At 44.1% G+C, this 14,385-nt stretch overlaps 1 protein-coding gene across 1 annotated transcript in view; it reads right to left on the bottom strand.

The window, feature by feature from the left end:
* Positions 1-14,385, bottom strand: part of CFAP46 (cilia and flagella associated protein 46) — a 1,487,057-nt gene that overhangs the window by 284,504 nt on the left and 1,188,168 nt on the right. The window contains exon 53 of the mRNA XM_078643461.1: positions 10,820-10,899. Coding sequence (XP_078499587.1) covers positions 10,820-10,899 — 80 coding nt within the window. The remainder of the gene's footprint in view (positions 1-10,819; positions 10,900-14,385) is intronic.

Genomic DNA, 14,385 nt, shown 5'->3' with positions numbered 1-14,385 from the left:
AAACCCCCACTCTAATCAGGGCAAGGGAGTTACACACTGAAGATAACCCCTGCTCAGCCCCTTGGTAGCTTAGAACGAGCAGTCAGGCTTATCCCAGAGGCAAAGTGTAAAGCGTTTGCGTACAACACAATCACAGCAGCAACACACTAGGCACACCACAAAAGAGACTCCTCAGAAGGTTATATAAAAAATTAGCCTTTGTATTATCCAAAACACATTAGAATCATAATCACACAATATACACAATATACACTGTGCCAACTGGCATTAGGCAATATTCACAGGAGATTATATACACCCGACAAGACCAATCTGGCCACTGTCAGAACCATCACAAAGCACAAGTAGCAAATTTTAAACACAACCAGTAACTACTGGCAGAATACTGTACTCAGCATTAGCATGGGCAACATTAACACATTATGTCCGCATCACAATTAGGCATAAAACACATTGTGCATAAGCCTCCTAAGCATAAACACATTACGCGATAGACATCACAAGCATAAACACATTATGCAATAAAACACAGTATGTCACAATCATATTAGGCTTTATCATCCAGAATGACCCCCAGGCCAAATGGCCTTTCACTGGGCTCAAAATGCCCTCTGTCCAGAATGTCAGGGCGCGAAAATAAGGCTTATCAATTAGCCCTAGGGCAAAGCCAAGGTGTGCAATGCGCTGGGGGGGGGGGGGTCTCATTTCCTTCTCATCACAAAAAGAAAATGCCCCGGGTTGCAGCTGCCCGCTCTCTCTCATGGTGCAGCTGTGGTGAACAAAATGAGCACGGGCACCTATGGTGCCTCTGGAGCCCCACTCCGGGACTCCTGGAATAACCTTGACCAAATGTTGCAGCTGCCCGCTCTCTCGCAGGGCCCGGGCACCACTGTGCCTTTTGAGCCCCACTCCGGGACTCAAATAAAAACTTGCCCCCAAAGAAAAATGGCACTGGTACCACCGTGCCGCTTGGGAGCTCCCCTCTGGGACTCCTCCTGGTGCCCTCGATTAGCACCAACAGCACTCAAAAGAATTCAGCTCCAGTCACTGGGGCTTCTTGCAGAAGCGGGGCAGGCATTGACCATGTGTCTCAGGGAGCCCCTCCCACCTGGGCTCTCTGGTGGATTTCTGCTGGTAGCTGGGCACAGCGCGGGACTTCCGCCGGGAGCCCTCGAGGCTTCGGTCCTCCTGTCGGTCTCCAGGCAACCTGTGGGGCTTCCTTTTCCTCCCGGGATCCCGCCCAGAGTCAAGCACAGACCTGCCTGACTTTCTAGTCGCCCTCTGAGCGGCGGCCTTTGGTACACGAAACAATGCGGGGTGGGCTCCTGCTGTGCCAACGAATGTACCGGCATGCGGGTAGGCTTCCACCTCTCAAGGGCACACACCAGCGGCATGGGCTCCCACTAACACGCCATAAAAGCAGAGTGGGCTACGGGGTAGGCTCCCGCCAGCAAGGCATCCATGCGGGGTGTGCTACCGCCTCTACCAGCAGCAGCAGTGCGGGGTGGGCTCCCGCTCTGCTGCAGAAGCACCAAAAATGCGGGGGAATCCCCACCAAATTCGTCACAGCCCAGGGCTGCAAAACAAATCGCTTCCCTAGTCCTGGAGCATTAAAATAAAGATCCAGTGCTCACAAGGCACCGGGACCCCGAAGTTCCAGGGGGGAAAGGCTGGGCCCAGGCAGGCTAGCTCACAGGGCCCTCCAGCAGGGAGGCAGTCCCTTGTGGTGGTTCCTCCTGGGGCCCAGCAGCACGAAGTCCCCAGGAAGCACAACAGCACAACCTTTTTATGGGGTCACAGCCCCAATATTTATACACCCTTTTCCTTTGTCTGCCCTTGGCAAAGGGCTTGGGAGAACAAGCCTGAGCTGGTTCTGGGGGTATTGGAGGACTCTTTTTACAGGGCTCCCCTTCCCTATTTTCAGGGGGGGGCTTGTCATCAGACATGCTACAGGGGGGCGGAGCCAGCATTTACCTAGGCAGGCACAGACCTATTCATGGTCAGGGGACTGCTCCTCCCACTACTCCAAATGCAGATATCCCGTTCGGCCTAGTGCTGACTCACCCTGCCCTCCCTGGAGCTACACACACCTCACCAGCCCCTTCCACTCCAAAGCCAGACATGCAATATACATAAGGCAGGCAGACATATAGCAAACAGAAATGCCAACTTCTAGAAGTGGCACTTCTAAAATAGGTATAATAAATCAGCGCACACCATTGCATAGCCTTTATTATCACTATTCCAAATATACCAAACTTGACCATGCTGCTCCTCTCATATCAGGAATTACCACTGAAACACCTACAAGGGAATCCCCAATGTATTCCTATGAGAGGGCAGCCTCACATCAGTGAGAAACCAAAATGACTGTTTGTCACTACCAGGACATGTCATGCATTTAAGGTACATGTCCTACCTTTTACCTACAATGCACTCTACCCATAGGTCAAGCTTGGGTAGGGCCTACCTTAGGGGTGACTGACATGCAGTAAAAGGGAAGTCACAGACATGGCACACACTTTAGCTACCACGTCACAGCGGCAGTCACACTGCGCGCACAGACCCTGCAATGGCAGAGGCCTGAGACAGGTTTGAAAGGCTACTTTGGTGGGTGGCGCAATCAGCGCTGCAAGCCCACCAGTAGCATTTAATTTACCTTCCCTGGGTATATGAGATACCACTTTACAAGGGACTGATAGGTAAATTAAATATGCCAAACAGGCATAGACCAATCTTTACCATATTTACCACAGAGAGCACACACACTTTACACTGGACAGCAGTGCTAAAGTGCCCAGAGTCCAAAAAACCCCAACACTATGTCCGAAAAAAGGCTAGGAGGAAGGAAAAAAGTTCAGGATGACCCTGCAAAAAGGGCCAAGTCCAACAGCTAGGATTTACTATTTCTAGAGTGGGAATGATGAACCCAGTTAGTTCAAGTTCCAAAGCATTACGGTCACTGTACCCTCTTTCTAAAACACTCATATCTATCATACTTGACCAAATACATAAAGATAAGAAGACCTAATCAGTTCTGCTGTTGCTCTTAGAGCAGTTAAAGGTTGGGGCGCCCCGTTGGTCTGATATAGATCTGGCATTACAGACTCTCAGTCCTGCCCTTAGTGTGATACCCATAAATTGGAGTGCAATGGTTGAGTTTCTAGTTGCCTGGGTGATACCAATTCTTCTAATAGACCATTGTTCATCTTCCTCGTCAGTTAAAGATACATCACCATTAGCCAGTGGTTCAAAGCTCACATTGAAGTCCCCTATAACTATCCTAAGCACTTCGAGGGAAAGAAGTCTTAGCTGGTCATCTAAGAGTGGGAGGGTTGGTGATTCTCCATATACATTTGCCAGTCTATTAAAAACATTATTCAAATAAATGCATTTATTGTCTTTACACAATGAAAGTCCCAGAAGATTGAGTGCTGAGGCAGATAACCTCTTGATTTTACAATGTAGCAAATTTTTGTCCTGGACAATTAAGCCTCCAGCCTCTAGCTTGGGCTGTAGCCCGACAAAACAATGTTAAATTCCCACATTTAAAAATAGGCTTTCCTGGAAGTCAAAAACTTCATAATTGTCAATAAAAGACCCCCACTGCTGGTCAATGAGGCTAGATTTTAAGCCTGTCAAGTTCTAAAAGAGGACGCTCCATAAATCTTTTAAATGGGGGATTATGGATAGAATGTTATCTACAATCTTCCACACTTTCATCAGGCTTAACCGCCACAATTACAAGTTTATTGGAGATCAGTGATCTTCAGCAACAGGAATGCTAATTGAAGTAGGGATGGTAGGGATGGTAGGGATAGCAGCAATATTACTAGATAAGGTCAGTTGGACATGGCTTCCCTATTCACTAAGTCCATTGGACCACATCTAGGCATTATTGTTATGTCCTTGGTGCAGGCCGATTGCACTGTTCCCAGCAGTCCCCATAGTAGCCCTCCAAGGGACTACATGAGCACTTGTTTCTTTTTGGCCCTGTATACCTGAGCAACCTTTAGATTCACATAAGGACCCAACACCACTAAAGTTCTCTGGGGCCAATTTGAACTGCACACTAGTGTACTATGGACGGAACAACCGAGCTTCAAGGGCAAGAAGTCCTTCCACAATTGCCTGATCTCTGATTATGAGCTTGATAGTACCATATGTGCATGAGTTATCTGATATATGCAGAGCATGGAGAGTATCTGATTGAATGATGGCAAGACATTTGCATTATGGCATACAAAGTGGGTCACCTTGTTAACTAAAGACTTTGTTGTTTACCATTGCCCCCCCCCCCCATCAGGTTAAGAACCCTCATCATATAGATGATTCAAACCTGGGGTGCCTTGGATGGTGCCAAAGGGACCCTTGTTAAGTGGGGAGGAAGCGCGTCAAAGTCACAGACGGGGATCCCTTTTGTCTGATGCCACTGCCAATGATTATATGTTCTGTAGCTGGATTGGTAACTCGGCTGTCCAAATGGTGAGTATAGAAAGACCATACTCTATTGTGGGCTCTGCAAATTGGAGTTTTAGCGTCCCACTCCAGCTGGAGTCAACTGATCGGTTCCTCTGGCAACCCATTAGTGATTGGCTGGTGCTGCCACAGAACTCATTGACTGCATTCACCAGACTTTTGTTGGATGATGTCTTTATTATTTACATTTTGGTGGGAAGGGAGGCTCAGGGATGGCCCTCTCTTTGGCCCTTTGCCTTTTCCTGAACAGACACATATACAGTGATTAATTGTGTTTGGTTTTCTCTCACTATGAGCATTTGCAAGGAGATGTAACTCCTCCAATATATCCAGATTTAATTTCTGGAGCTCTTTAACCATATAGCAAAAGGATTGCACAATTCCCACAACGGCTCAATTGCTATCCTTGGGTTTTCAGCACCTACCCTCACAACCTCTCTCCCATCAATCTACAATCATCAGCCATTGGCATATTCCTTTCATCAGTGTCCTTCTCCAGATGTGTAAGAGAGGCATATTGAATAGAAATGTTAGGCAAGGGCTTTGTTGCTGTAAGATCTTGGCTCACAAGGGCCAAAAGAGGAGTTTGTGAATGAGGGAAGGTTGTTGATTGTATAGCAAAGCAAGGGAAAGAAAAAATAGTAGTTTGGGGCTGATCTAGTTCATCTATAGAGGCTTGGTGGGATTTCCCATTCCTGCTATCAGTGGCCTTCTGGCTGCTTCCTTTAAAATAGTTGGTGAATTTTGGTCTCTTTCCTTGTGACTTCTCCCTGTACAGTGTACTGCTCCGCGTCGCGGGACCACGCTAAGCGATGTGTAGCACATCAATGACAGCTTGCAGGTGTGGCATTTCAGCAGTCGCCTCCAGGCTCCTGGGGTGCAGGTGAGAAGACTGATGTGATGGTTTGACAGGAAACTGGAAACTCATGCCCAGAGAGGAAGAGGGGCATTGCATGCTGTGCATTGCGGGGACACAAGATATAGTTAGCTCACTGAAATTTTAGTGGCAAATTTCCGTTTATTTTTGGTTGTTAAACAATATAGTTTTTGTGGCGTCACAAACTAAATATGCTGTCATTTTAATATTTGTTTTTTTAGGTGAATGTCTAGTGTTTTTTGTAAAGTAATGTAATATCTTACTTCCATACCTAAATATAACGTCACTTTAACTTTTGATCAAATTCTACATTTATAATGTACAACTTTTTCAGGTGGTCAAAAACTCTCTAATTGACTCACAGTCATATGCAGTGCAAGATTTGGCACAAAGCCTGATCCCTGGCCAGACGACGTGCTCAATTTTGTGAAATCGTCTAACATGACTGCATGCTTAAATTGCCTTAATTTAGAGGAAAAGAGGCTATTTATTTTTATACTTTTAAATATGTTTCTTTTATTTTTGTGTTTTCTTTTAGTTTTTTTGTTTTTAAATGCTACTTTTTTTTAATACAAATCTCTGTGTTGTTTGTTCAAGTGGTTTTTCATTGCTCATGCAAAAACGTGTTTGTTCGTCTTCCCCCAACTGACGACTTGGTGGCATTTATTTGAAGAATTTAGCAAAATACTGCAAATATTCATCCTCTTCTTCTGTTTCCTGTTGCATGACAACTGTAGATATAGCTTTAACCTCTTTTCTGCAGCTGGATGACCCATCTGGTACTCTGGCCTGGGCAATCTCTTTCAGAAGAGTAGATCAAAGATGTTCCCATTGAGTACTGCTCAGACTGGCCCTTGTGCAGCTTTTGATTGCAGATGGAACAGGGAACACTTTCTTCATTTATTTAGTGCACCTTACGCATAGACAAATGAAGACAAAGAAGCCTCCACATTATTCTGTGCCCTTGTTGAATATAACATCTCTTGGATCAACTTTACCAGTAGTTGCCCTCCTGAGCAAGCAGAAATAGGCGTGTTCTTGTTTTACCAACATTGGCCTTCGCGGTTTAGAGTGTTGTAAAGTCATAAGTGAAGTTTAGAAGACTTATGCCCGAAAAACTCGTTTTAGCTCACCATTTAAGCCTCGAAAAAAAAAAAAAATATTTTTTTTTTTAACTCCAAGTTCAAATGTCTTTTTTTCTGGAGTTTTTCCCCCCAAAATGAAGATTTCTTTTACATTTCTTTGGATTTGTTTTTTTTATATTAGACCTAAAATAAAACCTATTTTATTTTTTTGTCTTTTTAATACAAATCTCTGTGATGCTCATTCAAGTGGCTCTTCATAGCTTTTAAAAAACTTTGTTCTGTCATCTCGCACAAAACCACAAAAAAACCTTTGAAAAGGGGTTAGAGGCAGCAGACCCGGAAGCTGAGATCGGTCCTGGACCAGGGTTCAATTCCCCGCCTCGGCGGGTCTTGGGCTAAAAATTCCACGGACTTGATAATTCTCGCCCCGGTGCCTCCTCGACTCACGGGTTCACACTCTGCGACTCTGGGCAATAGCTTGCTTAATCTCCACAACGGCCCCTCGCGGCGGGATGCCTCACTTTCACCTTGTGGATACCCTGCTATCTCACAGGGGAATACCAGGAAGGGTTCCCTAAGCAAGCGCCGGGAAACCCACTGCGGGTAGCTGTGCGCTATATAAGCTCAACTACATTTACATTTACATTTACAAAACAAATAGGATTTATTTTGTTTTTTGTCATATCTCTGTACTGTAGAGAGCTATGGCACTCATGAAAGACCTGCTGTAGTGTTATGGATGCGGGCCAGATATGAAGGACTATAATAGGGATTTAATAGGGTTGGTATAGCCCACAATAGCAGGCTAAAAGACTATTAGAACCTAGGTCCAAATGAAGACCGAATGATTTAATTAAAAACAAAGGCCACCTGTGATGATATTATGGAATTATTGCACTGTCCCTGTTTGTGCCATAGCACACCTTCAAACAGGTGCAAAGGACACAAACAGGGATAGTGAGGCCTGTTGAAATTAATGAGCTGCCCTGAGGATAACCGCAAACTCGCTCTTCACTGAGGGCACCTCATTAATGAAACGTGAACCAGAAGTTTGAAGTGGCTACTTCGACTTGCTCTGTGTAGGAGGCAACCACCTGCACTCGAAAGAAGGGAAAGAGATTCTTCAGCAAGATTGTGCATTAAGCTACAGCACCCACCTGTAGGAGGATGTCTGGGGGTATCCATGAGACCCACTAAAACTCCTGCAGCGGTCGCACTCAGGAAGCACACTGACTGTGCAGTGAGAACGCCTGCTGACAGCCTTTTGGCCTCTGAACCTGTGTCCATAATAGGGCGTGGGTGCAAGGACAAACTGTTTCCATCAATAGCATGGGGCATGCCCCCATGCTAATGGGGGAAAACTCCCTAAAGAAAGTGCATGCACTAGATGTACACTGGTGCTATCTGTATAACAGAAGAGAGCAGGCAACAGTCAAGATGTAAGACAGGAAAGTAAATATTTCTCTAGTTGGAATATTTTCGAGATGCCTGACAACCCACTACAAAGCGTATTTACTTTGTAGAATGCACACTTTCTCACCTTTAACTCTGTTCTGATCTGCCCTGTTTGATTGTGAATTTTCACATGACTATTTCCCAGATGCATCAAGCATCCATTTTGCGATTCCTTGTTAGCGAACAATAAGGAATCGCTAATGAGGAATAGCAAAATGGTATGCAAGAAGAATTCACCTTAAAAATAGCTATTTCTTAAAATTCCTTAATAGCGATTCGCAAATTGCGAGTCGCAATTAAGGAATACCTCCCTATTCATTCCTATGAGCCTAGAGGCCGATAGGAATGAATGGGAACAATTTTCAATTTGCGAATCGCAATTAGCGAATCGCAAAATGAGAAAGCGATTTCAAGGGTGCAGGGGTGTCCAAAGGACACCCTGTTGCACCCCTGAAATTGATCTGTGAACATATGTTGTGCACACACATGCCCTTAGTGCATATGTGTGCGCAACATGAAACTTTGAAAAATGCACTTTAGTGCATTTTTCAACGTTTTTGCAAATTACCATGAAGTTGTACTTCATGGTAATTTGCGAGCCCTATTAGCGAAATCGCTATTTTTTAAACTTTAATGCATTGCATTTAAGGAATCTCAATTTGAGATTCCTTAAATGCAAGTAATCGCAATTTAGCGAATTCTCAATTTGCGATTTTTGCATTTGGGATGATGCATCCCAAATGTGAAAAATACCGGTCGCAAAGGGGAAGATTCTGAGAATCTGCCCCTTTGCGAGCGGTTTTTAGCTTCATGCTTCTGGGCCTATGTTAGGAAGCAGGGGTGGATTTTCTTCTCTTGCCTACTCAACCACTATGGGAACCACAGGAACTGAAAACTTTACAGTTGTCTACACAAAAAAACAATTATCAATAGCCAGATCGCATGTTTTCACAGGTTAGTAACAGACTATTCCACACAATTTTCTAAGAATTAAACTACAGTTTTAACTTTTTCAAATGTAGTTGTTGTAAACCTTACTCTCATTAAGTGGATGAGTGAGGTGCAAAGTAAATGTTCACTCCACTCTGTGAGGGTGTATCTCAGCACTTCTGTTGGCCTAGCAGCAGCCAACTTTTCGCACTCTATGTAATTATATTTTCAAAGTATTCCACATAGGTTCAATCTCAGCTTTCTGTGCAGTTCTGTGCTGTTCTAAAGATAAATATCATTCTTTTAGTAAGGCTACATTCAGCCTACTTTCACATTTCAGTTTCTGGACTGATTTTCCCAGATCTTCCACATGCATTGAGCTCCAACTTCTGTCCTCATGTAAAAGAGGAAAGTAAACATTTCTCCAAATGAAATATTTTAGAGCTCCCCGGCATCCCAGTCAAAACCATGTTCACTTTGGAAAATGTGCAGATTCCCTCCTTAAAACTTATGCCAATCTACTCTCCGTTCCAACTTAATATGAACTTTTCAAAAACAAAAACCTCTGTAAGCCTGCCTTGTTGTGCCTACCAACATTAAACCAGTACAACCTCATTTAAAAAATAAAAACCTTGTTGCACTTTTTTGTGGCCTCCAGCCAGGCCCTGCGCCCAACCTTCCACTGCAAGTGGCCAACCCATCCCCACCTCAAGGGCAGCTGCCCATAAATTTAACATGCACTTGTAAGAAGTGAAAACATATAAGGAGGTTCTATTAATAAAATCAATGTGTTAGAATTTTCACAGCATTACTTTACTAACCTAGGAGTGAGAACTAACCCCCAGATTCATCAAGAACACATTTTGCTATTCCTTAATAGCGAAAAATACCGATTCGCTATTAAGGAATAGCAAAATGCTATGTATCAAGAAATCACTAAAAAAATAGCGATTTCTAATAATTCCTTAATTGCGAGTCGCAATTAAGGAATATCTCCCCATTCATTTCTATGGGCCTAGAGGCCCATAGGAATGAATGGGAAGCCCATAGGAATGAATGGGAAGACAATCTCAATTTGCTAATCCCAATTAGCGATTCGCAAATTGAGATTGCGATTTCAAGGGTGCAGGGGTGTCCAAAGGACACCCTGTTGCACCCCTGAAATTGATGTGTGCATATATGTTGCGCACACACATGCCCTTAGGGCATGTGTGTGCGCAACATGGAACTTTGAAAATGCACTTTAGTGCATTTTTCAAAGTTTTTGCAAATTACCACGAAGTTGTACTTCGTGGTAATTTGCGTGCCCTATTAGCGAATTCGCTATTTTAGAAACTTTCATGCATTGTATTTAAGGAATCTCAAATTGAGATTCCTTAAATGCAATTAATCGCAATTTAGCGATTTCTAAAAATGCGATTTTTGCATTTGGGATGATGCATCCCAAATGCAAAAATACCGCTCGCAAAGGGCCAGATTCTCAGAATCTGGCCCTTTGCGAGCGGATTTTGGTTTGATGAATCTGGCCATAGTAAGTTCTGTATTTAGTTATGCTGAAGCACTTTACTGACAGATGCCAGAATGTTAACCACATAAGCAGTCAGTAGATAGAAGGCTTAAAATAAAAGAATCCTACCTTACCATGTCTTTCGAATTTCTTAGCTCAAGTCAAGATCTAGGATCTATATTAAACTTATGTGCATAACATAATAATGCCTTTCATTACCCATTATGGTGGACCGGGGAAGCCTTTGTCACTGTACATAGGTCTTATAACACTGGAATAAGAATTCCTTTCGAAAACATTGCTCACCATATGCATTAATCCTTTTTGAAAATCAAACAGACCCCTGACCACGTTTTAAAAATTAATTATTTGACGACATTAAGGTTGGTTCACAGCGCATATAGGTTTATTTTCTCAAATGTTTCCAAATGGTGTTTTTTACACTCATTCACAAGACAATTGGACGCATAACAGATCTATGCTTACCGATTTTGCTTTCTTTTTCTGTTCCAATTTTGGTTTTGATTCTTTTGCACTCTTAACATCTTTTTTCGAATCAGTGTCCGCTACAGGGTGAAAGAAGAATGTGGGTTGGTGGATGTTTGTATGTAAAATTATAATTTAACTGATGCAGATCTATATTACAAGCATGATACATCTTACCTACTTAAATAGTCTTAATATGAACCAATGGCGATACAAATTACGCTGTGCCATATTTCAGCAAGTTCATAGAAATTATACCTGCTAAAAATGCAGTTCAGAACAGTTTATCTGGAAATAGGTAAAATATTTCAAACGAAGGACATATACACTACGTGACTGTTTATCACTGATTGACCAATTATTAGGTATGTGACTCAGAAAATAATTGTGCTACATAAATGGAACAATAGATCAGAGTCTTGATTGGAAGTAAAACATAGGAAGCTATGGACCCTCCTTCTTCTGACGGTAGCACGTCAACTTGCAATGACTTCTGAGCAGGGGTTCATTACATCCATTTTCAATTGCAAACATGGTACACCAGTGATGCACCCTAGCACCCCTTCAGTTTAATTTAGATTTTGCTTGAGTCTCTTCACGTGGTAATGACCCAAGTTAGTTTACCTTATATCGTGGGGTACATTTCCCATTATCTTGAAACAGATCCAAAATAAATAAAAACGCTTGTTAACATGAGTCAATCTTCAAAGGCCTTATCTTCTAACGATAAATATGAAATTGCAAAAGAAAATGCAAATATTTAGAAAACAATTGTCATTTCACACTACATAGATTATAGCAAGACAAGTCCATTTATACACTGCAGCTCCACTAAAAAAATACTTCGGTATTATACTTGTTATCAAAAAGCAGTCAGTTTAGAGATGTTGGAGTAATTAAAAGAGACCTCAATTTAGGTGGATACCGGAAGGCTGTCTAACTAAAAAGTGGAGGAGTTCTCCTAGTTTTCAAATGTTCAGAGATTCTACTCTAGAACCGATGAGTGTCTTTTGATTCTGTGAGTAATGAGAGGGTATAACATGGTCTCAAATGCCTGCAGGTATCAGTGGTCTTAGAATCTCAAACTTTGACAGTGGAAGCAGAGAGGTCTTGAAGCACAAGTTACTTTCCTTCGGTAACGATGTATCTGTAAGAGACATATATTAGTATATATTAGTTATAGTTAGATTCCTTACCTTAGAATTACCCCCAGGCGTCCGATTGGATTCAGAGAATTTTTTTCTCAGCAGTACCCCCACGTCGGTAGGTGGCGTCGGTCGACTACGCATCCATCGTCGGCGTCGCCTGGATGACGTTGCGGTGTCTACTTAGACACCGCCAATGTGCGCTGACGTCAGTTCGGACACAACTTTCTACACCAGAAGCACAGAGCCATGCAAGACACTGACCCCTGGTGCACCAAACTAGGGCCCTGTAAGGGAGTCCCTATCACTAGAAGTCAGTTCGCAGAACAGGGAGGATGAGTGGGGCGGTAAGGAATCTATAACTAATATATGTCTCTTACAGATACATGATTACCGAAGGTGAGTAACTTGTTTATCTGGAAGACACTATTAGCTATAGATTCCTTACCTTAGAATAGATGCCCCAGCAATAGGATATATGATGTTACAACGCGATCATTTAGATCGCGGTACATTACATTGCTGTTTTTACAACGCAAGTCGTTACAACGATATGCGCTGTAGGGCGCTGGACTTAGGAATAGTATGATTTACTATTCCAACTCCAGCCTACGTACAGTAGGGAAGGTGTTGGAATAGCAAATCACACTATTCCTTAGTCTAGAGCGCCCTCCAGTGCAAGTCGTGGTAACGACTTGCGTTGTAAAAGCAGCGATGTAAATCTATTGTGGTGTTTTGACCGCGTTGTTAAGGTTGTTTCCCCCAGCAATACCAACCCCAGAGGTGGGTCTGCGAACTAAGTTCACACCAGGAAGTCCTGGAGAACAGAATGGCCGAAAAAGACGTCTCTCCGGACTTGGCTGTCCGGGCAGTAATGATTTGTGTACATGTGCTAAGATGCCCACCTGGCTGCCTGGCAGATGTCAACAAGCGGAACTCCACGTCCCAAAGCTGTAGTGCCTGCCGTCACCCTGGTAGAGTGGGCGCGCAGTCCTACTGGAGGTTCCTTTTTAGGCAAAGAATAGCAGATCCCCATTCATAGGACAACCCATCGAGAGATGGTACGTTTGTGCACTGCCCGACCTTTCTTGGCGCCCACATAACCCACGAAGAATTGATCGTCCACCCGGAAGTCCTTAGTGTGGTCAAGGTAGAAGGACAGCGCATGTTTTGGGTCCAGGCGGTGGAATCTCTTCTCCTCTTTGGAAGGGTGCGGAGGAGGGAAGAAGGTGGGCAATGTGATGGTGTGACCTAAGTGGAAAGAGGTAACCACTTTGGGCAGAAAAGAGAGCCTAGTAGGAAGAACCACTTTGTCCGGATAGACAGCAAGAAAGGGAGATTTGGAAGATAAAGCCTGAATCTCAATCACCCTGTGAGCAGAGGTGATGGCAAGCAAGAAATCAGTCTTCAAAGTAAGGAGACGAAGAGGACAATTATGTACTGGCTCAAAGAGAGCACACATAAGATAAGTGAGGACAAGATTCAAGTTCCACTGGGCATTACAAATGGAGAAGGAGGTAAGAGATGAGTAATGCCCTTCAGAAATCCGTTAACAATCAGGGACTTGAAAACAGAAGGCTGATCGGGAAGTCAAATAAATGCAGAAATGGCTGAAAGGTAGCCTTTAAGAGTGCCCAGGGCAGAGCCCTGCTGGGCCAAGGAAAAAATGAAGTGGAGAACCTCGGAAAGAGGGGCAGAGATGGGGATCCACAGCCTTTGCTGTGCACCATGCCACAAATTTGTTCCATCTACATGCGTATACCGTTTTAGTGGAGGGATGCCTGGCTGCCAAGATGACGTTACAGACTTTGGGAGAAAGGTCGAAAGCTGTCAACTGTTGCCGCTCCATCTCCAGGTGGAGGCTTGACAGGTTTGGGTGGAGGACCGATCCCTGCTGCTGCGACACAAGATCATCCTTAAGAGGCTGTCTGATCGGAGGATTAATAGCCATACTCAAGAGCTCAGGTACCAGACTCTTCGTGCCCAGTCTGGGACCACAAGAATAACTTAGGCATGGTCGCGCTTTAACTTCTTCAGCCCTCTGGGCAGAAGTGGTACAGGCGGAAAGGCCTACAGGAGGCCGCAATTCCACTCACGACATAAGGCGTCGCCGAGCAAGTGCAGCCTTGGAAACTCGAACATGCAGAACTGCTGCCATTTCGCATTATCTTCAGTGGCAAATATATCTAACCAAGGCTCTCCCCCTGCTGAAAGATCCTCCAACATCTAACCAAGGCTCTCCCCCTGCACCACCTCCGAGTGAAGACGCCGTTCGTAATCCATCATGCACTGGCGGCTGAGTTCGTCTGCCCTGGCGATCAGGGAATCTGACAGGTGTTGAACCACCAGGGTCATGCCCTGATGTTCCAACCGTTTCGATAGGCGAAGAGCCTCTTGACATTGGGTCCATGGCCCACCCCG

The sequence above is a fragment of the Lissotriton helveticus genome, chromosome 5_1 (genome assembly GCF_964261635.1).
Source record: "Lissotriton helveticus chromosome 5_1, aLisHel1.1, whole genome shotgun sequence".
In the NCBI taxonomy this organism is placed as follows: Eukaryota; Metazoa; Chordata; class Amphibia; order Caudata; family Salamandridae; genus Lissotriton; species Lissotriton helveticus.
This window is presented reverse-complemented; position numbering and strand designations above follow the sequence as displayed.